The sequence below is a fragment of the Eubalaena glacialis genome, chromosome 17 (assembly GCF_028564815.1).
Source record: "Eubalaena glacialis isolate mEubGla1 chromosome 17, mEubGla1.1.hap2.+ XY, whole genome shotgun sequence".
Classification (NCBI taxonomy): domain Eukaryota; kingdom Metazoa; phylum Chordata; class Mammalia; order Artiodactyla; family Balaenidae; genus Eubalaena; species Eubalaena glacialis.
Genome location: NC_083732.1, coordinates 14,117,204 through 14,141,131, shown reverse-complemented (window position 1 = coordinate 14,141,131; position 23,928 = coordinate 14,117,204). Strand labels below are relative to the sequence as shown.

At 41.5% G+C, this 23,928-nt stretch overlaps 1 protein-coding gene across 4 annotated transcripts in view; it reads right to left on the bottom strand.

Moving 5' to 3' along the window:
* The window catches only part of PREX2 (phosphatidylinositol-3,4,5-trisphosphate dependent Rac exchange factor 2), a 397,196-nt gene that overhangs the window by 112,094 nt on the left and 261,174 nt on the right, over positions 1-23,928 (bottom strand). For all 4 annotated transcript variants that reach the window (XM_061172148.1, XM_061172146.1, XM_061172145.1 and 1 more), the window contains exons 24-30: positions 14,547-14,766; positions 13,795-14,002; positions 6,939-7,118; positions 4,521-4,615; positions 3,648-3,730; positions 2,845-2,935; positions 2,076-2,204 (exon numbers count right to left, since the gene is read on the bottom strand). In XM_061172148.1, the coding sequence (XP_061028131.1) occupies positions 2,076-2,204; positions 2,845-2,935; positions 3,648-3,730; positions 4,521-4,615; positions 6,939-7,118; positions 13,795-14,002; positions 14,547-14,766 (1,006 nt within the window). The remainder of the gene's footprint in view (positions 1-2,075; positions 2,205-2,844; positions 2,936-3,647; positions 3,731-4,520; positions 4,616-6,938; positions 7,119-13,794; positions 14,003-14,546; positions 14,767-23,928) is intronic.

The window sequence follows — 23,928 nt, the reverse complement described above, 5'->3', positions numbered from 1 at the left end:
CTGAACTACGGATTAATTGTTTTTAAAGACTCACTTAACACGGTGACCATCACAGCTCTTACCCAAAGAGTAACTGCATCTCTCTGAGACTTGCAGCCAGGGATGCAACTTAAATTCTGCCAAGAGCCCTCCCTCTGTTGACTCTATTGACTGGTGGACTCAGCACAGCCAGCCGTGCTCAATCAGCTGCTGGGCTCCCATGACCAAGAGTGGCACTAATATTCACAACATCCATCAATCAATCAATATATGTAGATAGTTGTCATCGCTATGGCCGCTCATTGTGAAAAGAAGTACTGAGTATATAAGGCAGGACTTGAGATGAAAATGTAAAATTTTTTTAAAAAATACCTTTTCAAAAAATAAGTTTTTTGCCCTGCATTAGAAGTTATTTTCTTAAAGATAAAGCTCTTCAAAAAGCAAAACAAAAAGTTTTAAGGGTTTCTTTGTTCTCGATTGATATTGCATTTATTCTAAAAACAAATATAATGTAAAAAGAAAAAGTCAGAGATGATGAGAATAACTGCATTTAGATTCACAAATTATAACTTTTAGGAGTGCTATGACACTGGCATCCACTCAGCGAAAACACACCTTTTACTCAGTAGAGTATATGCTTAAATTCCTTAAAGCTCACAGCCTTTAAAAATATGTTTGTCATTTTTGCTGGTCATTATTTTGGGGGGTTTTAAATTCAGACTTTTGATTGAACGGGATGTTATAATGTGTCACAAATAATCATTATATTTAGCTATAAAATAGATACAGTCAAGAAATCCAGTTGTCAAGAATAAAAAGTTTCATCATACAATAGAGTTGTGATTTATTTGGAGTTTTCCATATCTGTACAAATTTCTTCTCTGTTGATCTCTAAACAATATCTAAGCTGTTATACTTGAGTATATTTCTAGGCAGAAGACTGGGTAATCACAGAACATTTACACCATCCCTGTCGTTTAGTAAGTGAAGACACTGAGGCACGAAGGAGTGACATCACAGGCTCAGACCCTACAGGGTGTAAGAGCTGTCTTCCATCAGCAAAGTACGCAACTCTCTCTAATTTACCCTAAAAAAATGGTAGTGATGGGTTAAAAAAAAGTGAGTTATGATGTAATTTTGCTGAATACTATTTACCACATCCCAATGACATACAAATGACGGGGAAATACAGCCATAATATTTATTGTACAGGTTTCTCAACCTTAGCGCTATGGACATTTAGGACCAAATAATTCTTTGTTGTGAGGGACTGTCTGGAACCTTGTAGAATGTTTAGCAGCATCCCTGGCCTCTACCCACTAGATGCCAGTAGCATGCCCATGATTGTGACAATGGAAAAATGTCTCTAGACACTGCCAACCACTGGTCTAATACTGGGAAGAAAACCACTGATTTAGACATTACAAAAAAATTAAACAAATTTCTCATTTCATCTTTTTCACCACAATCACTTTAGAAACTCTCAGAATTTTCTACTTAATAACTCTGACCCTAAACAACATGCAACCAGGCTCACTGGAGTTGTCTTGAAGTTTTTTATATCTCCAATCAGAGGCTGTATCAGTTATGGGATGTTGAGTAGACAATCTCATGCTAGTTTATAACAATCAACTTAGACAAACACTTCTGAAAGAGAAACTTAAAAACTAATGATACAACCTATGTCATTATTTTGATTCTCACAGACTCACAATTGATTTTGTAGACTTTCCATGAAGTATAGCTTCATACATTTTGTGAACCCTTTAGAAATTTTTCTGATACTGTTTCATGTTATAAAATATGAAAATCCCTCCATGTTCCACTTGTCTTCCTAAGAATAAGCCCTTACTTTATTGCCTGAGAATATTTTCCATGATACAGTCCACATCATTTAGATCCTTGGAACACAAGGTTCTGTCATCTTATTCCTTCTTTCCCTCCTCCGCCTTCACTCACCCTTTTCAGTCCTTTTATTTTCCTCTAACATGAAAAACTTCAAAAAGTAATCAAGGCATGACTAAACTTTTGGGTTTAATGGGTTTTTAAATGAGTATTGCTAATGTCATGGTATGTTCTTTGCTTTTCATCCTGACCTTCAACAAATTTTCTGATGTTCTGAGCAAGATTCCGGACACTGCTGGGAAGATTCCAAGGATCTTGCTTGATGTGAAGCCTTAACCTTTTTGGACAACTCAGCTTTGGTTCCATTTCCTGCTGAAACTCTAAACAAACACAGAAAAGCTCTCTTAAGTCTCAACCATTTACCAGTTCACAAGCCCATAAACTAAACTACAGAATCCTCTTTCTTTCATTCCTGTGGTCCTAGGCTATTATCATGGTAGCAATTTCTTTAGCTCTATCACAGGAGAAAATTTGTTAAATCTAAAACAAAGTCAAATCTTATTATTCTCTTTTTACAAATGTTTAAACAAAGGAGCAAATTTAGATAAAAACTCTATTTCAACATCCTAAACTGGACGTCAGAAAGTGGCAGCTCTAGATCTTGTTCTGTTTGCCAACCGCCATTCCCAAAACCCCTCCCCCCATCACTGGGCTACCTACCACCAAGTAGGCATTAAGTCTGGTTTCAGCAAAAGCAACTCAACACTTATATTTCTTCAATTAACTCATTCGGTTTGGCCCCTACAGGCACTAAACGTTTTAAACTTTCAAAGAACTCTAAAAGGTCTTGATTTTTTTATATATATATATTCAACAGTTATCCAAATAGAAGTAGTATTAAGTGAATTATGAAATGATCACCCAGAACTTTTCTTCTCATGCTATGCTTTTGCTTCATGACTATAGTGTCTCCCACTTTTGTTTCCCAATTGCCTCCAACAGTTACTTTGTAAACCTTACCTTGTAACCCTCGACCTGGCGTCAGGTACTTGGTTTGCTCAAAGGCCCTCACAACAGCTTGGCCTTTCAGGAGATTGGTAATGGAATCCACCTATCATAACAGCAGAGATTTCTGGGAGTTACATAACTTCTCGGTATTTCCAAGAGTCAATCTTGTAAAATACTTTTTTCCTCAAAGCAACAATTATTTTTGAAATCCCATGCTGCTTGCAAAATCTATCTTTAAATAAAATATTAGGATAAACTCACCTGATAACATTTACAATGACATCTCTTACTATCCTACCATATATTCACACAAAATATAAATTTTCTTTATAAAAGAAGTAAGAGTTCTAGAATTATTTTTAAAAAACACCTAAAAGTTATCATAACCCTTTTCGAAGCGGTAAAAGCTTCTACACTATGAATTTTGGTTGTGGATATAAATTTTTTTAAAAATGCAAAATACCAATGTGAGCACAAAGCAACCCTGTGCTTCTTGAGATTAGGAATGAAGTTGAACAAGAAATGTCATGGAGGACTCTGAAAACCCACAAAGAAACAAATAATGAACAGAATAACTCCTGTTTGTAGAACACTTTATAATTTTCTAAGGACTGTGAAATACTTGACATTCATAACAGTCCTTTGCGTTAGCTGGCTGAAGGAATCTCTTTTCCATTTTAAGCTATAGAAATTAAGGTACAGGGGATGGAGGAACAAATTCCATTCTAACTCCAAACTCCTTTCACTATGTCTGACAAACGAATTTCTGACGGTTTAGTCTGTGGAAAAAATACCCACAACTGTCCCAATTGTACCTGGCTGAAAAGATGCTCAAGGCAACTGTGTATCTTGTCCTGTTTATCACGAGAAATGCGAACATTTATGGGAAGCTCATCACCTAGATATTAAAAATAAATCATTCATCTTATGTTTAACATTCCAAAGCATTTTAATGTCAGTAAAGTAAAAAATAATTAAACTAGCTCTTATTCCATACATTAGTTCTCATGTTCAGAAAAAGAATTCCAAAAGCTTTAATAACTATTAGGATGTCAGATTATTGCTCCTTCAAAACTGAGATGAAAGCAGAGGGTCTCACAGAAAGAATCCTGTGGTACCCACATTAATGATTCTTTCAAATGGTGCATTTTTCTAATGGTCAAATAGTTGGAATAAACTGCGTATCTCAAAATTAAGATTTTTCCTAACTCGATGGAAAGTCTTTTTCTTAACACACACAAAACAAAACATTTATAAGGTATTTGTATCAAGCAGTGTTTTTCTCATCACCCCCTTCCCCACTGCCCATAAGGCTAGCTCAGGTGCATCTGTTCCCTTCAAATCCTGCTTCAAAGCCCATCCCATCTCCTCACACGATCATCAATGCCTAATATCCTAGAAAACTTGTTTCTTGTGTACCTATCATACAGGTACCACGTAGTAACACAGAAATATCATAAAACATCATTTATTAACATAAAAATTAGTTTGTTTCTTCCATCTCTTTAAAAATTCACTCTGTTTATAATGGGATTGGGAAGCTGACTTTCTCAAGCATGTAAAACTGAAAGGCAATGTGTGTGGCCACCGAGAATGGCTGATGAAAGGTAAAAATGAGTATGGATCAAGCAAATTAATCCCTTAGGTTCGGCATCATCAAAGAGTCCGCGTGCCTTCACCCAACGCACCTGAGTCCATTTCATCGCTGTGAAAATACGAGCTGCACTGGCTACTGCAGATGCTGGTGAAGGAGGTGATGGAATTCCTATTGCTGTTGCAGTCGCTGCGAAGAATGAGGTACGTGTCACTTCAGCAGTGCATCTGGCAAAGTTTCCCTGCCACTTCTTACTGGATAAACTTATTATGTCACGGTTATATGTGTTAATATGCTTTATAGAAATTTATGAGAAAGATAAATTTGTTCAACTCACATTTTATCTTACTTTAAAAGAAAGTATTTTCAATTCGATCATATTTCAAATTTTCTTGTCATATAATCTAATCATAATTGAATTTTAAAACGCATAGCTATTTACAGGAGTCAAACCAAACTTAAAATTCTTTATAATCCATTTGATGGTATATGCCTGTAGTTGATTTGCTAAGAGTGACAAAATCCTGTTTCAAGAGCTCTGCCTTTCAACCCTTTCTAGTAACTTAAAGGATAACTTATTAATTGCACTCTGAGCTCCCATCCCTCCCCCGCCCCGGGAAGATGGCACCTTGTCTCCACCCCGGAGCCCAGCACAGGACACCACACCTGCTAGCTGCTGGATAATGATGAACATCAAGGGAAAGAAAGTTAGAAATGTCTGTGTGTGAATATGGACACATGACAGATTTCAGAAGTAGTGCAGGAGACATAAATATTTTTTTCTCTCAGAATAAGTAAAAGGGACTTATTTAACTTTAAATGTACATTTAAAATTTCTATTTTACCCTAGAGAGAACCTGAGAGTAATGTTAATTATCTGATAACTAGAATTTGAGGGAAGAAAGTATTTTTAGATCTGTCATTTCCCACTGGAGAGAAACCACATGTTCTTATTAAAGCGCATACTGGTCTCCTTAGAAGCTAAAAGTAAGTGAAATGGTAAAAGTGGTTAATTTGTTTTATATATCATTAAATTTTAGGAATAATTAACTCACGTATTCATTAAAATCCTTTTCACATAGAAATTGGAATAGTAGAGTGGTTAATAAACTGAGAGCCAGGCCACCTGATTTCCTAGGTAAATTATGTAACTCCTGCGGGCCTCAGCTTCCTTAGATGTAAAATGCAGTTAATATCAGAACCTGCCACAGAGGGATGTGGGAGGAATTCCGTGAAATCATCCTGCTTCCCCCGTGTCTGGTAAGAATATGTTTTTAATGTTAGCTATTAGTTTGTGCTAAACATCTCTGATGAAACAACTTTGATTTAACGATAATTACTAAATATCTTTTCATTGTAAAACACTGTATAATAAATAAGAGTACGAGAGTTTTTGTCTTCAGTTAATGTAAATAAAACAGGAGGTTCTGAAGCTGCACACTCAGCATATGTGGCAGGTTGCCACAGGTCTCAATGAGGTTCCAGGTGACACAAGGATTCAAAGGAGAAAAAGCACTTTCAACTAAGGAAGTTCATTGGAAGAGCCATCATTTGAGAGTCTGGTAAGAAGACGACTCGACAGAGTTTGGAGGGAAGGTGTTATGGGTTGAATTGTATCTCTCCCTCCCCCGCCCCTAAATTCATATGGTGAAGTCCAACACTCAGTATTCCAGACTGTGATCTCATTTGGAGAGAGGGTCTTGACAGAGGTAATCAAGTTAAAATGAGGTCACTAGTGGGGGCCCTAATCCAGTATGACTGGTGTCCTTATAAGAAGAGGAAACATGGACACTGAGACAGGCTTGGAAGGAAAAGGATGTGAAGAGACAGAGAGAGAAGATAGCCATCTGCAACCAAGAGATTGAGCCTTCCTTCACAGCCCTCAGAAAGAACCCAACCCTGCTGACACCTGGATTTCAGACTTCCAGCCCTAGAACTGTAGGATGATAAATAAATTTCTGTTGTTCAAGCCACCTAGTTCTTGGTACTTTGTTACATCAGTCCTATCAAAATTGTACAGAAGGCATGGAAGGGAAGAAAAAACGCACAAAGCTGGTCACAGAGGTGAGCACATGAAACTAGTTCAATTAGCTTGAATCACAGAATATAGGAAGGAGGAAAAACAAAACAAAAAGAACTCCTATTCACTACCCAATAGTCCAATAATCAGAAACAGATATTCAAAAAAAAAAAAAAACTGTTAATATAGGCACAACTTGTTTATTTGCCATACGTGTTACACAATCCATAAGAGAATCACAAATCTCCTAAATTAGATCCACTCGATGGGAGAAAAAATGTTTTTTCCAAATTACTCAGATTATAAAAGGGAAGAATTTGAAAGACAGTGATGTCTCACTATGCTTTGTCTGAGGTTGGTAACAGCCAGCGGTTATTTTGTGGGAATAATAAACAAAAACAACAGTCAAAAATTTTTTCAAGACCTATGTGGAAAATACAGAATCCCATTTGACTTGGTCGACGAGATGAGTTTCAGGAATGAATGAATTACCTGTAAGAGTCTCTGTTGCTGATGGTGTCGTGACCTGAATCTTCCTGCTCATCGCCTGCCATGTTAAAACAGACGCGTTTGCTGTTTCTCTCTCCCTTCTCGTTGTCACTGTCTGTTGGGACTACGGACTCTGATGCCTTACGTTCTAATTTAGGAGAATATGTTATTGAAGACAGAAGGCTGCAGTGGGATATAAAAAAAAAAGATTAAGTGCACATTTTCACACCAGCGGCTACAGATAACTACCTTGCTCATTTTATATGATAGGCTTACAGATATTTCTAGAGCTTCTTCTAGGTGTCACCTGAAATTAATACCCTGTTGCATAAAAAGCCTGTCATGCAAAGTTCACTCTTTCCTCTCAGAATAAGTAATGGAAACAGCACACAGTTTTGATGAGAAAGCTGTGTTCAAATCCAGGTTCTGCCATGGACCAGCTGTGCTCTCCTGGCAAAACCGGGATGGTTCTCTTTGACATCTATGAAATGTGGATAATAAGAATAGCTACCCACAGGGCTGCTGTGAGAATGAAATGCACAGAACATATTGCTGGTACTCAACGGGCATCACCTCGCTCCCAGCCATCGTCACCACCACGTGAAAACACCTGAGAAACTTTAATGTGGATATTTATTTTAATATCCAAATATTAAAATAAACACTAAATGGGCTTAAACCTCCTCACTGGCTTACCTGCAGATGTTAAAATCCCATCACCCCCCTCCGCCTGCCTTGGGTTTCCCCCAGGCTTTCTCTATTTGTCAGGGAGAATATCGTGTGGACAAACTGTCCTCACACTCATGCAAACAGGAGTCCTGCCCGTCCTGACCCTAAGACGCTAAACAGCGTCACACACAGGTGAGGACAGGAGGTAGTGGGGCTACCCCAGTACCATCCACAACCCAGTCACCAGGAAACATCGTGAATCTGCCCAAACGCAAAGCTCTACCACTGGGCTCAAGGCTAAAGTACACTTTCAGACTCTGAATTGGCAAAAAACTTGATGCAGACTCTGAGCAGCACTGATTCCACCAGGCTAGACTTGAATGTTTGGCTGTAAATTGTTTCTTATAGAACTAACTCAAAATGACACAAAAATGGAATCAGTCTTTACTATCAAACAATGTGCTATAGAATTTGCAAAACAAATTAAACCATAACTGAACAAAGGGCCCGGGCATGGTTTCTCCAGCCCACAATCATCTTCTCTTTTATTTACCAAATACCGATGGCATGCTGTTCTAGTCAACAGCACATATGCACGTATCTTGACACTCATTTTTCCATAGCAATGTCATGTTTATTTTATTTCAAGACCATGAAAAGATCTTCTACCTCTTATTTATATCCCATAATGTCAAACCCAATGCTGTGCAGAGTAAATATTTGTTAAGTCATTTCACTAATGAATTAATTAAACACATTTATCGGACCATGCATTGCCCTTGGTGCTGTGCGTGCGGCAGTTTACAAAACAAACAAAAGTCCGTGCCCTCTTGGCGCTTAAATTCTACTGGGAGGAAACAAACAATGACCAGATAAGCTGTATAGTGTATCACATGGTGACAAATGGGAAGGAGAAAACTTTTTAAAAAGGGAATGAAGCCAGGGCTGCAACTTCAAATAGTGTCATCAGGTAAGGTCTCACTGTGAGATATCTGAATAATATTTTGGCAGTTTATAGTTTTTAGACACCTGGGAAAATCAGGGAGTTCTGCTAGATTGCTCAGGGCCCTGCAAAGCTATGAATTATTTTAAACACACTTTTTCTATTTGGAAAGATATATTTATGTCTCATAAGACAGACTGTGTATTTCTTCACTCCTTCCACCCAAAAGATTAAAGCATTAGATTAACTCCAGTTACCCAAGCTGCACGCTGCACAGACAGATGAACTTTGACTACCAAAGAGGAAAGAGATGCAGGAGTTCTCATTCTGCAAGGAGCCCTCTGTGCTCTATGGACCTTTTAAATTAGAAGTCATGGGGGCTCAGCATAAACATTTTTTTCAGAGCTCTACGAATTGTGTTCACATATTTGCTTTTCATTTTAAACAGCTGCAGTCATGCTTGCACTGACCCTGTGGGAACAAGTGTTAGGCTAACAAACAAATGATAGAAAAACAATGTTTCTGACACCACGTTTTTGCATACAATTTCTCGATTCTTAAAAGTAATAATAGAGCATAAAGCTTAATATTTGTGCTCGCAGAAATATTTTCCTTTGCCTTTGCTCGTATACAGTGTTAAGCTGCCTCTGATAGTGTGTAGGTCTGCTGATTCTGAATTAACATCCTGAGCTGAGTACCATTTCCGGTCAATCTCCGCCAAATGCCCTTGATGAATAAAGATTTCTGTATATGGTGGATTGCATCTACCTGTGTGTTTTCTATTTAACTGAGATTTAAATATCATCATCATCCTCTTCAGCACAGCTAACATTTGTTGAGCTCTCATGCCAGTCACTATGCTAAGTACCTAACAGGTATTAATTCATTCAGTCCCTCAAACCACCTTATGAAGTGGGTATCCTCGTTATTATCATCAGTATTATCATTGTTATTCTCATCTTAGAGATGGGCTGAGTGAGACACACTCATATACTGTGCAAACTAAGCAGAACACCCCTCCCTGCATATCGCTCACCCACTCTGGAGGGCAAAGGTGGTCATGAGTGCCGCCCACCACATCCCAGTTCTCCGGGACTCGTGACTGGCTGGCTCCCCTCCCCCTGGGAGGGTAGGAATGGCCACGTGCCTTGCTTTCGCCAATGCAGTGTGAGTGGAGGTGACACGGGTCCCTCCTGGGGGGACATCTTCATGTAAGTGTGCTCTCTGCCTCATTCCCTCCCTGCTGTGACCGACAGAGGCGTTCCAGCTGATGGGGCTTGGCCAGCCTAGACCTGAGTGAGGTCAATGTGGAGCAGAGACCCCGGGACCCAGTGGGCATAGAAAGTGAGGAAGAAAGAAACTTCATTGTCTCAAGTCTGTGAGGCTTTAGTGTTTTGGTGAACAGAACAGTGAAAGGGGTAAAAACCAGTTGTAGAGGAAGCAGGATGTCCAGAGGAGGAAGACACGAGTGACTGGGACTCAGGGGATGGACTGTGTCCCGGGGAAGCTGGCACCGTCTCTCCACAGACCGGCCACCAGCCTGACACCTGAGTGCCTAGAAGGCCAGCCACGCCGGCCTCAGGAGCAGGGCTGACCAGGCAGAGGTGCGTCACGTTCCGGGATCAGAGAGAGGCTAATGCAAGAGGAGCTCAGAGAAACGGGTTTGGAGAGGGGGACGGGGGCAAATTGTGTAGAAATGTGCAGGCCACGATAACGCATCTCCCATTATTCTAGTTGCACTGCAATGCCAGTAAACGGCTTTAAGCAGGGGACTAGCACAATTTACCTGTACAGATCACTCTGGCACCTGCTGAACGTAGAATGCATTAGATGGAGAGGCACAGCTGGAAAATTCTACAGCGGGTACTAGGGAGGAGACTATGGTGACCCAGTCTCAGGTGATGGGGTGGACACATTCTGAGGTATGACTGGCAGGACTTGATAAGGTACTGGAGGTGAAGGGAAAGGAAAGAGAAGAATCACAGATGATACCTAGATTCTGGCTTCATAAACTGAAGAGATGGAGAATACTGAGAAGGGGGACAACCTTGATGGGGGAGGGGGCAAAGCAGATTTGAGTATGAGGTCAAAGTACATTTCAATTTCAGAAACAAATTTAAGTTTGAGGCGTCTGTGAGACAGCCCAGTGTTTCATAACCCAACTCACAGATGGATTGTGAGAAGGAAAGAAATCAGTGCATGTAATCATATAACTGTGCCCGGCACACGAGCCCCTATAATACATGCTAGTTTTTATGAAACTGTGCCCACTTTTTTACATTTACCGGAAAAATGCTTGGGAAAACCTCAAAGATAATTCCACCACCAGCCCTACCGTTCCTATCTGTAAACCCCAGCTCACTAACTGTCCTACAATGTGTTTTGGTGGTCAGTCAATCCTGGGACATGTGGCACCTGCAAAATGAAGTCTATTCTCAAATTTCCTGCCTTACTAGCCTCCAGTACTCTTTATTCATTTCCTCTCTGCGAGAATACACAAACCCTGAATTTTAAAACCCTGCCAAAGGTTCTGGACTCTCCACGAATTATTTTTTCCCTTTACTTATATCTCATACCCGAGCGTCATTAACCAGAAAATCACCCATTAAAGGGCTAAAGTATCTAGCTTCCTGAAATGAAACAGGAATCACAAAATCTTGATGAAATTCCTAACATCACCTTACTTCCTGTTACTACACAGCACATCTGTCTCTAGTTCTATCTTTGGATCTGAACAAGGTAGGAGGATTTAGGGGAATGCCTGTGTGTCAAAGGATGTGTTCCCAAGTGACAGGAAAACCAGACTTCACAATTAGACAGGCTCAGCACCAGGACCTTTCACAGGAATGAATGACTCCTAGAAAGGCTAGCAGGGAGATATTGTGAGGCAGTTCTCTTAAAACTAGGCACAGCGGCTGAGATCTGCTTCTCCACTCTGCAGAGGCATCTATGTTGGACCAAGAATAATTTCTACATGGTGAGAAAACTGTTTAGTAACTAGCTTTTTAAATAATTTGTCAAGCTCCACTGCACTGCAGCATTTCTGAACGGGGCAATGGGGCATCCAGGCACTTGGACAATTGCACTGTTTTAAAGTGATTATGTTACACACTGAATTATGGTGGAACATATTTAGATTTAGAATTAAATTATATGGTGCACACAGAGAAGACCAAGGAAGTTTCTCAAATCATTGGCTCATTTCATGTCACTTTCCTAATAAACAAGCACAATTGGTAAAGACTTTTAGAATAACAGAGTGGGGAAATCACAAGTAAAAACAGGTAATCATTTTAACTAGTTTTGGTTAATAAAAATAGCTTAACCCTCTTTCTGAAATTAGTGCTTTAAATATAAAGCATTTTAAAGCAAGTAAAGGGAGCCCCTTGGCTCTAACTATTTCCTTGAAAATATATCTACATTAGCTGAACTTAAAAAAGTCAATAAATTAACAAAGACAGACAAACTCTGGACAATTGCCAGGAAGTGTTGGGTAGTCAATGCATTAGAGAGCCAGTCTCCAAGGCAGTGTTCATTCAGGCACATCAATAATCCTGCCATTGACAAAGGACTCATCTGAAAAGGAGGAATAATAACTCTTGGTTTAACTGGAAGCATGGGATTGGTCCAGATGCTCTCCTAGAATCCCTCTGAGATCCAGGATACATGATTCAATGCTACTATCCATTGCCTTATTAATAAAGAGTCTTCCTCTTGAACCTTCTGAATACTTCAGGGGAAAAAAGAGACTGGTTTCTAAAATACAATATAACATATGTGATAAAATCAATTTATTAAATAAAGCAAAATATAATGTCCTAAAATATTAACTTCTCTGTCACAAGGTCATTCTAAAACAATTCCAAATATCATATATTTGTTTAAAAATAACCACCTGTTCCCTCAGTAACCTCAAACTGTTTAATTTGTCTATGAATGGGGTGGTCCCAATATAATACACCAAGTGTTATAAGTAATTTTAAAAAACTAGTGTATTAGACAAAGGAAAACAGAATTTCAATTCTAAATTAACTCATAAAAATGTCAGAAAGCAGTAGCACAGTAAATAGTAACTACTTAAAGATAATCTTAGAAATATGGTGCACTAATATGGTAATTTTGATCTCTAAATTTCAAAGATGTATAAAGTAAGAGATCATGTCAATTAAAATTTCATTAGTGTAATGTGTAATTACAACAAAGCCTTAGAATAAGTTCTAAATATTTTATGTGAAATCTGAATTATCCGTGGAAGTAGGGATGATGTGTGTGTGAGCTAAATAATACACATTTGATAGCCATCTAAATCTGCAACTTCATAAAGGGAGTACATTAAAAAGAGGAAAATGGTCCTTATACCATTTTCAGATTTTTCCCACTATGATGTATTCAACAATTTCAATCCCCTGAATGATAAGCAAGCATGTCAAGCCCTAGGCTGATTGCTTTTCATATTAATTTTTATATTTTTCACCACAAATAGATAATTTGTTATGATTATTCACCCTCTTCTATACATGAGAAACTGAGCTCCCCAAATCCCATTCTGCCCTGACTAGATGTGAAGCATAATCACACTCTATGATGTAGCAAACCATCCTACAGAGTTCAGGCAATTCTCCAACCTTCAAATTCTTGAATAAGAATCAGAGTTGACCTCTGGAAGAATTTTATTCAACTCCCTCCTCTTCTCTGTTCTTGATAAAAGATTCCAAATTACTGGCACAGCGATTTGGGTACTTCCTTAGTAAACCATTAATTCAATCAGAAGAGAAGAAAGGGTGTTGGTCATTGGTCCTAGGGTCACATACTTTTGCTTTTACTCATTTAACAAGTATGTTAAGGATTCGGTATGCTTTACATTTTTTCATAAACATCTGTTGAGTGCCTATCCACCAAATGCTGTGTTCTGGTCTGTAAAAGGTACACAAGGAAATCCCTATACGCAGTTCGTACTCTTTCAATCATATTGTTCAATTTAACATTTGCACACTGAAACTTAGCGTTTTCTATATGAAAGAACCTTGTTGTTCTCTTCCCTGGTATTAAATGCTTCCTTAAAATACAGATCTACAGAATTGCCATGTTTTCTCATTTTTTTAAGGTGTTGGCATGAAGAGGATCTATACGCTCAGCAAAAATTCCTACATTTTCAAACAGTAAAAAGAATAATGGGTATTCAGGAGTGCCATTTCCTACAGCTATTGTATTAGGTACATTTTAAAGTACAGTAAATAAAATGCTTACTCATCTGTTTGACAAACACACATCTCCACCTCCTTCAGTGCAGTCTGAAGTTTGCCCAGCAGTTTCTGATAGATATCTTGGGTTTCTAAGTCGTCTTCTTTCAACAAATACCGGAGACCGTGCCCATCTTGCTGCCCCAGAGACAGACCTGAAGGGGCCGCCATGGTTGTAATCGTATGTTGAATGTACACCATAGGGCTTAGTTTTCCTGAGGAGTTGAAACCATTCCATAGCAACAGTTATTACCTTGAACTTACAGTAGCAATCCAGAGCCATTCATTTTAGACGTCCAAGCTTACAAAAGACAAAATGCCAATCTAATGTTGCATTTAATTCAGGAATTAAAGCTTATAGGGAGTTGTGATTAAAAACTAGGAATACAGTTCGATTCCATGTCCCACTGGGATGGCATGGGATGGTACTCTGCATCCCTTGCAGGTGCTCCTCCACTATTTTTCTCATAGTTATAGGGCCATCTCAGATGAGTGATTTCACAGCAACATGAGCTGTGCCTATCAGGCATGTAAGGAAGACAAAAACAATCATTCTTCTTAGAGGAAAACTAATGAAAATGTGTAACTCCATTTTCATTCTACAACCACTTATGCATAATTATCCAAATAATTAGCATGAGGAATCCTTTCTTTATAAAATTTCAGACTTGCTGACATGCTAATTTCAGGGATGCAGGAATAGGTATGATTGCCTAAGTTACGTGTCATAATTTGATAAAGTTGAAAAAGCTAACATACCTTGTTCCGATTTATTTTCTTTATCATGAGAATTATGCTTCCTGCTATCCAACTGAACACCAAATGCACTCCCCAGGTACGTTGATGTTTTGGGATAAGAAACTTCCATCACATTGACATGGCAGTTGGTGGGACAGAAATCACTGCTGTGCAGTGGAGAGATTTTAGATTTGGCCTGTTTAAAGGTGGGCCAGGCTCTATTCTTTAGTACACGAGAAAACTGTAGATGAAAGATGAAAGAAAAAGCAGTTGAATGCAGTGATAATTCAAACATTTCACTCCTGTCATCCACAGCAAAATCAAAAGAAAATTAAAACATGTCAACTGCAACGGGTGAAATAAATTACAAACTGTTAGAAATTAAGTCATTATTTTAAAATCCACACATTCTTAGAAAAGCAAAGCAATATAGGCAGCAAATGCAAAGGATTCTTTTGAAACACTGATTGCAAGTTAAGCGCTAAAAGAGATGAATTCAAGTGATCAACACCACTTACTAGGACTCAAATCCACAGGCTCCCAGCAGCTGGGAGTCAGAGAGAGAAACTGAATCAGCGTCCTAGGACACCAAGCTAGGAGAAGGTGCAAGGTGGCAGAATGGGGTAGCTGTCAGGTCAAGGATGGAAGAAGATGGATTATTCCAAACATTGTCAGAAAGCTGACCCAGACCCGAGTCTGTGAACAGGTTAGACAGCAAAGCTTGGTAGTGGGGACCCCGGATGGCAGGACAGCAGGCAGAACAGACTTTCTTTCCCACCCGTGCCTCCTGCTAATCACCGTTGAGCTTTGGGTCAGGGGCAGCCTGAAAACTGGCGTGGACTCTGCTTCTGTGCCATTGAGAATAGTGATGCTCAAGGAAGTTACACAACTTGCCCGGACAGCCACTCCCCTACTTAAAACCTTGCCATCCAAATCCATGGTCTACACTTGCGATGGTCTATACAGCCTCCCAGAGTCCGATCCACACCCGGTTTATTTATCTCAAGCTCTCTTCCCCTTGCTCCCTGTGCCCCTCCTGGCTTTCACTCAGTTCCTCTCACATACCATCTACTCATTCGAGGTCTTTGTACAGGCTGTTCAGTGTGCCTGAAATGTTCTTCCCTCGTTTCCAAACTTACTCCTATGCATTTTCAAGTTCTATGAAATCATCAAGGGGCCTTCCTTGAGCCCTAGTCTAGGTTCAATTTTCCTGTTTAGGTGCTAGGTTATAACACCCTGTAATCCTCCTTACAATTATGAATAATTTTCTTTTAATTTATTTATTTTATTTTATTTATTTATTTTTGGCTGCGTTGGGTCTTCGTTGCTGCGCACGGGCTTTCTCTAGTTGCGACGAGCAGGAGCTACTCTTCGTTGCGGTGCGCGGGCTTCTCATTGCCAGGGCTTCTCTTCTTGCGGAGCACAGGCTTCAGTAGTTGTGGCTCGCGGGCTCTAGAGCGCAGGCTCAGTACTTGTATCACACGGGCTCAGTAGTTGCGGCACACGGGCTTAGTTGCTCCGCGGCATGTGGGATCTTCCCAGACGAGGGCTCGAACCTGTGTCCCCTGCACTGGCAGGCGGATTCTTAGCCACTGCACCACTAGGGAAGTCCCATGAATAATTTTCTTATTTCTCTCTCCCTTAGCAGATGGTAAACTCCATGAAAGTGATGCTTACATCTGTCTTGTGCATCACACACAAGCATCTCATAGAACTGAAGTGGATTGTAGTTTCAAAAACAAAGGACTGAGAGCCACCAGCTCCCTGTGTTTTAGTTATGTCATCCCCATAACTGATGTGATGCTGGGCAAGCCCCTGTCTCTTTGTCATTTCTAGTAAAATATGGAATGTGGATTAAATAATATCTATGCTCTCTTCTTCCTTGGAAACTATAACCAGATCCTATCTATTTATGCCACTAGTAGAGTAGTAATCTGGACATTGAAGAGAATAAAAATTAAGACTACTACCGGTTACTGTGTAACTTTTCTAGGTTAAATTCAAGAATAAAGATGTGATATCAAAAATCACATCTTACAAGCTCACCATTAGAATATGAACTATCTTACAAGTATATTAAACTGTGTTTTCAAATCACATGTCAGAAGCTATGTATCTCAGCAAAGGGCTAGCACATAGTAGGACTCTAAATAGAACTGGACTGAAATGCAGGAATCTATTAACAAAATTACTAACACATTTGATAATGATACATAGTGAAAATAGCCTAAACACTGAAAGACAGGAAGGGATTTAGAGAATTCCTGAATTATCACTTTCTCTTTATTAATAAAGCAACTGTGACCTGGAGACTTATCTCGGAAAGACCTAGAATTTAAGGCCAGATGAAAACTTTCACTCAGAAGTTCTTTTCCACTGTAGTTGCAGGATAAAAATCTCAGAGAAGGCTCCCACGGCACAAAGACACGGAGATCGATTTTATTATGTTACAGCATCCATGGTAATAGGCAGTTACCCTTCTCTTGCTTTCTTTCATTTTAACCAATTATTCATTCATTCAAAAATATGAAAAGAAGCATCTATTCTGGATCCTGTGCTATGCTGGAGACACAGCCCTTGCCCTCACAGAATTCACGGTCTAGTAGGGGACACAGGTAAAAACAATATATCACCCTTATATATAACAATTATACTATTACAATTATATATAACATATATGTATATACATATATACAACTGTATATATGTATATACATATGTAACAATTATATAATAAATACGATAGCCAGATAATTAGAAATTTTGGTAAGTGCTGAGAAGGAAGTGAACAGGGTGATGTAATGAAGTATCACTAGAGTGATCAGGCAGAGGAGGGGGAAGATTCCCTTTTCAGTGGGACCCATTTCCTGCAGCTTTCTGACATCTATCTCAATACAAATGTCTTCTATGCCCTCTCCCCATGCACTCAGAATGGTGCGTAGCCACATGTGTGAATGTGCCTAGTTTCTTTCAAAGAGTAAGTGGAAACTTCTTTGATAAGAGCCTCTCTTGGAGAAGGAAGAGCCTTATGAAAGCAGTGCTGTCTTCCATCCTGGGGTATCCCTAGGAAAGGGGGAGGGGGCGAGGGGGGCCCATAATCATGGGTCCTGGAAATGTGGATATATTTTGAAGATCAAAAATGTGCTGGCAGACAGCATGCCCTACTATTTAATGGTGAGCCCTTTCTGAAACGCAGACCTAAAATGAGGAAGGCGGAGTTCTTGTACTGACCATGGTGGGCACGTGACAATGCTCTGATCATGCCATACAGTAGTAAAGGGCCCTGGAAGTGTGGACCTGTCATCTTCTTTAGCAACATCAAATGAAACACTGAGCTCACTCATCTGCTTTGGAGAAGCTCACAAGGAAAGACAAAAGTTCTTTTCCATAAATAAAAAACTGCAATTTTGCAATAAAGAAACGTACAGGGTATGGGATGGGGGTGGTGGGAATGAGTTGGGATGGAAAATGCTTTAGACCTATTGTGGACCAAGCTTATTACCAGCTTCATTCATTCATCCAACAATGACCTATCCAGGGCGCTCTAAACCAGGCACGGTTCTAGGCACATTGGGAAACAGTGAACGAACAAAGATTCCTGCCTTCTGGGTGGTTACATTCTAATGAGGGGAGAGGCAAACAATAAACACAGTAAGTCAAAGTCAAAGTGGGACTTTGCCACATGAGAGGCTGGCGAAAAAGGGGGAATCAGCATAGGAGACTATGAATGGGCCACGAAGAAAGGACAAAACCAGGACAGGTCATGTCACAGAAAACTGCTTAAGAAAGGTACACGCTCAACTGCATCAGATGCCACTAAAACAAGGACTACGATGACCACAGTGAATAAGTTTTGGCAAAATATAGGTCACCAGTGACCTTAGAAAGGGCCAGTTCAGTTACATGGAGGGAACCAGAGCCCACCTTCAGTGTGCTGAGAACGAAAGGTGAGACAGCAGGTGTGGACAGTGGGTATGAACAGCGGGTATGGACAGCAGGTGTGGGCAGCAGGTGTGGGCAGTGGGTGTGGACAGCGGGTATGGACAGCGGGTATGGACAGTGGGTATGGACAGCGGGTATGGACAGTGGGTATGGACAGCGGGTGTGGGCAGCGGGTGTGGACAGCAGGTATGGACAGCGGGTATGGACAGCAGGTGTGGACAGCAGGTGTGGGCAGTGGGTGTGGACAGTGGGTATGGACAGCAGGTGTGGACAGTGGGTATGGACAGCGGGTATGGACAGCAGGTGTGGACAGCCGGTGTGGGCAGCGGGTGTGGACAGCAGGTATGGACAGCGGGTATGGACAGCAGGTGTGGGCAGCGGGTGTGGACAGTGGGTATGGACAGCAGGTGTGGACAGCGGGTGTGGACAGCGGGTATGGACAGCAAGTGTGGGCAGCAGGTGTGGACAGTGGGTATGGACAGCGGGTGTGGGCAGCGGGTGTGGACAGCAGGTGTGGACAGCGGGTGTGGGCAGCGGGTGTGGGCAGCGGGTGTGGACAGCGGGCGTGGGCAGCGGGTGTGGACAGCGGGTATGGACAGCGGGTATGGACAGCAAGTGTGGACAGCGGGTATGGACAGCAGGTGTGGGCAGCAGGTGTGGGCAGTGGGTGTGGACAGCGGGTATGGACAGCGGGTATGGACAGCAGGTGTGGGCAGTGGGTGTGGACAGTGGGTATGGACAGCGGGTGTGGGCAGCGGGTGTGGACAGCAGGTGTGGACAGCAGGTGTGGGCAGTGGGTGTGGACAGTGGGTATGGACAGCAGGTGTGGACAGTGGGTATGGACAGCGGGTATGGACAGCAGGTGTGGACAGCCAGTGTGGGCAGTGGGTGTGGACAGCAGGTATGGACAGCGGGTATGGACAGCGGGTGTGGGCAGCGGGTGTGGACAGTGGGTATGGACAGCGGGTGTGGGCAGCGGGTGTGGACAGCGGGTGTGGGCAGCGGGCGTGGACAGCGGGCGTGGGCAGCAGGTGTGGACAGCGGGTGTGGACAGCGGGTATGGACAGCAAGTGTGGACAGCGGGGATGGACAGCGGGGATGGCCAGCGGGTATGGACAGCGGGTATGGACAGTGGGTGTGGACAGCGGGTGTGGACAGCAGGTGTGGACAGCGGGTGTGGACAGTGGGCATGGCCAGTGGGTGTGGACAGCAGGGATGGACAGCAGGTATGGACAGCAGGGATGGCCAGCGGGTGTGGACAGCAGGTGTGGACAGCGGGTATGGACAGCAGGTGTGGACAGTGGCATGGCCAGTGGGTTTGGACAGCAGGGATGGCCAGCGGGTATGGACAGTGGGTATGGACAGTGGGTGTGGGCAGCGGGTGTGGACAGCAGGGATGGCCAGCGGGCGTGGACAGCAGGTGTGGACAGCGGGTGTGGACAGCGGGTGTGGGCAGCGGGTGTGGACAGCTGGTATGGACAGCGGGTATGGACAGCAGGTGTGGGCAGCAGGTATGGACAGCAGGTATGGACAGCGGGTATGGACAGCGGGTGTGGACAGCAGGTGTGGACAGCAGGTATGGACAGAGGGTATGGACAGCAGGTGTGGGCAGCAGGTATGGACAGCAAGTATGGACAGCGGGTATGGACAGCGGGTGTGGACAGCAGGTGTAGGTAGCTCTTTTTAGGACAGGATCAAAGATGTGGAAGAGGAGGTGGAGAGGAGTGTGGCGGGCAAGGGAAATATTTATCTTTAATATAGATATTAAGGCAAATTTGTGTATTGACAGGAAGAAGTCATTCTTGGAAAAGGAATTTCAGGTTTTTAATGCATTGGTAGTTAATTCATGAATTATTGAGCATGACAACCAGTTTAGATCCAGGTACAGTCATTTGACTACAAGTCAAAAAAAAATACAAAGGTAAGCTATTATTTTGCAGACAGTCTCCCATTTCAATGAAGTGTAAAACCCCACTGGCATGGACCTATAAAAATTTTGTATCGGGGGAAGAGGACATGGGGAGAGATTTTACCCCCAGTTTTCCCAACCCATACATCCATTTGGGGATTATGTGGCATTAATAACTAAAGATACTCAGAATAGTCAACGTAAAACTTAGATTCCTACAGATAGTATTTTTGTGTAAAAAGGAACTATCTCTTAAAAGCTCATTAAATATTTATATGGAAGGCCAATTATGGAATTATTTGGAAACAGGAGAATGAATCTAGAATTTTTAGAAGTTCTCAGGACAACAGAGAGTGAACACGTTCCCCCAAACAGTGCATACTTTTATGTCTGGAACGACTGCCCACACTTCCTGCCCCACAGAGATTAAACGCCAGCTTAGGGTTCATTCAGGTCCCCAGTAAGGGCTGAACATCCGTGGCCTGTAACGCTGGCCAAAAACTTAAATGTGATTGCAGCAGCCTGGCTATGGAAACTGTAGAAATATCAACTGGTTTCTATTTTTAACACGTAAAACTTTTAGAGTCAAAATAATAAGGGAAAGCCAGCCTCTTTGAGATTTTAGTTTCTATGGATACATTTTATTTTACACAAAGAGGGCTGTTTGAAGCTTTCATCTGGGAGACAAATAGGTTGCTAATAATAGTTTAAAAGTAAATACGTGGAAATTAAAAATACATATTCACAAATGCTATAGTTTCTGTTGACATACATCTGTTACATGGATGGAGCTGACCTTACCTGACAGGCTGCTACCTTAGGTATCGACATTTTGTTCAAACAGAAAAGATCCTTGAAATGTTTTCTTGCTAACCTTGTTTCTCTATTTCGTGAGAAAGATAGCCAGTGATTCTAAACAGGTTTATGGTCAAGAAGGGATGATGAAAGGACTGCTTTTAAAGCACTCATGTCCTGGTTAACTACAAGTTTCTCTTTATTTCTAAACTAAAAATAAAAATAAAAATAAGGGAGACGGCACTCCATAGGACTGATACCTAGTTGGCTACCTGCCAGGTATGTGACTTGAAGCAAATTCTTACTTCCTGAGAAAGAAGCAGGATGATAAGACTGTTCAGTACACATGGCTACTTGGAGGCTCAAACAGCAACAATGTGCATACGAGAGCTTTCCAAACTTCAGTGACATTCTTTTTATCATCTCAAATCACTGCCTGGTAGCCTGTCCACCTCTGCTTTAAAAGCTTCCCAGGTGCCCAGTTACTCCTGAGGAAATGGAAGATGCTTCTCACTCCCCGGGATAATGTTGTTGAGAATCCCCAACATTTGGGGAAAAACTCTGCTTATAATCCTCCAAAACATACACCTCTCAGTTTATTGCAAACCAGGTTGTTGTTAGAAACCAAGAAATAACACCTTCTTTATCGCCATAACCAATTAATCATAGACGGTATATATTTTCCTCCTACACACAGCTTGAATTGATCTTTTTCTCTCTGTCCCCAATGCTTCTACATGAGTCCAAGTCACCCTCGACTTGGACATCTTACAAACAAATCTGATGATTATGTCACTTCAAAACATCACTGGAGGGGCTTCCCTGGTGGCGCAGTGGTTAAGAATCCGCCTGTCGATGCAGCGGACACGGGCTCGAGCCCTGGTCCGGGAAGATCCCACATGCCGCGGAGCAACTAAGCCCGTGCGCCACAACTACCGAGCTTGAACTCTAGAGCCTGCGAGCCACAACTACTGAGCCCGCAGGCCACAACTACTGAAGCCCACAAGCCTAGAGCCTGTGCTCCACAACAAGAGAAGCCACCGCAATGAGAAGTCCACGCACCTCAACAAGGAAGAGCTCCCGCTCGCCGTGACTAGAGAAAGCCCGCGCGCAGCAACGAAGACCCAACGCAGCCAAAAATAAATAAAAATTAAAAAAAAAAAAATCACTGGAAAAAATCAGATTTTGTCAGGTTTTCTTTTTAACTGCATCCAACTCAAATCCTCCTTTCTGGCCCAGGCAGTATGTCAACTCTTCATCAATCAGATCAGTCTCATTTCTAAGTCTTTGCCTTCATTTATGATCTCTCCCTTTACTTGAGGGCCATCTCTCCTCCTTTTCACTCTGACAGATCTTTCCAGTTGATAGCAGCTAGCATCTGCTGACCACTCACTCCAAGATGATTTCTCCATTACTGAAATGCTATTGCCCTTGCAGTCAGAACCATACTGTTTAGCACATCAGCTGTGTAGCAGAGTATCAACTACAGGTAAACAAACAACAACCAGTTTTAGAATAAAAGGGAGCAAGGTTCAAATTCCACTGTCCCTCCCAGCTGTGTGCCTTTGGGCAAGTTACTTGATCCCTCTGAGCTTCAGTCACTTCATCGATGAAATGGGATAATATGTCTCATATCACTGTGTTGGTAAGATTATGTAACACAGGCAAACTGTAAAATATAGCTAGCATGCAATGTCTGATACAGACTGCTATAAACTGTTGTGTGCTCTATAACGGCACAGAGGACCAGCATATAGAGCAAGGTGCTGGGTGCCAGCATGTTCAACCATTCATGGAGACACCTCTTAGTAGGCTAAGTAGTATTATTATTACTTCATGTATTTTGACCTTTCTTCCCAAGTAGATTGTACGTGGTGGAGGGCAGACTTCTTCAAATAACTGACTTAAGCCCCTATTGCCTACGTAAAAGATATGCATTTAGTAAGTATTTCCCCAGTCTTCCTGCCCCATCCTGCAACAAACTTGCTTTTGTGAACTTGAGTTTTTGACCAATGCTCTTTCATTAAAGAGTGTCTTAAAAATATCTGCCACATAAAACAAATTGCTGCTTCATTTGCAGGGCTATGTTTATGGACACTGCCCTGACATTCCTGGTGTTGCCTCTTTGAAATCCAGGGTGAGAGATTTCCTTTAGAACTTAGACCAAGAAAACCTTTGCTTCTCTTAAGAAACATGTATGTATCACAGGGATACTGATAAATAAGTAACAGACTGTTTCCCTTTTCATTTTGGCCATCAGGAAGCTGAAGGCCAAATATAATATTCCACTTTAGCAAGTAAATAGAGTCTTAGGACCTGCTTACCTATAGCCCCTTTTTCCCTGATGGTCTATACTATCTGTTCTAATATAGCTTTACCCCTAAATTTACCTACTCATTTTCCTCCAATATTCATCCTCTCCTTCTTTCTTTTAGTAATAAAATTCCTTGAGTTTTAGTTTGAGATGCCTAGTTTGAGACTACATTTCCCAGCCTCCCTTTCACTAAACAACAGGATGTGAACAGTAGTGATGTGTACAACTTCTGGGTCCTGCCCTCAAAAGGAAGCGCTTTACTCTCCACTTCCTCCTTCCCCTTCTAAGGGGCATTCATTTAGACATGGTGGCGGTGCACAAAGTTTGGCTTTGCGGAAGAGGGCAATATCCTAGGGGAGAAAACAAAAATATAGAAGGATCCCTAGAAGATCATCAAGCCCCATCTCACTGGACTCCTATCAGATTGGACTTCCACATGAGTG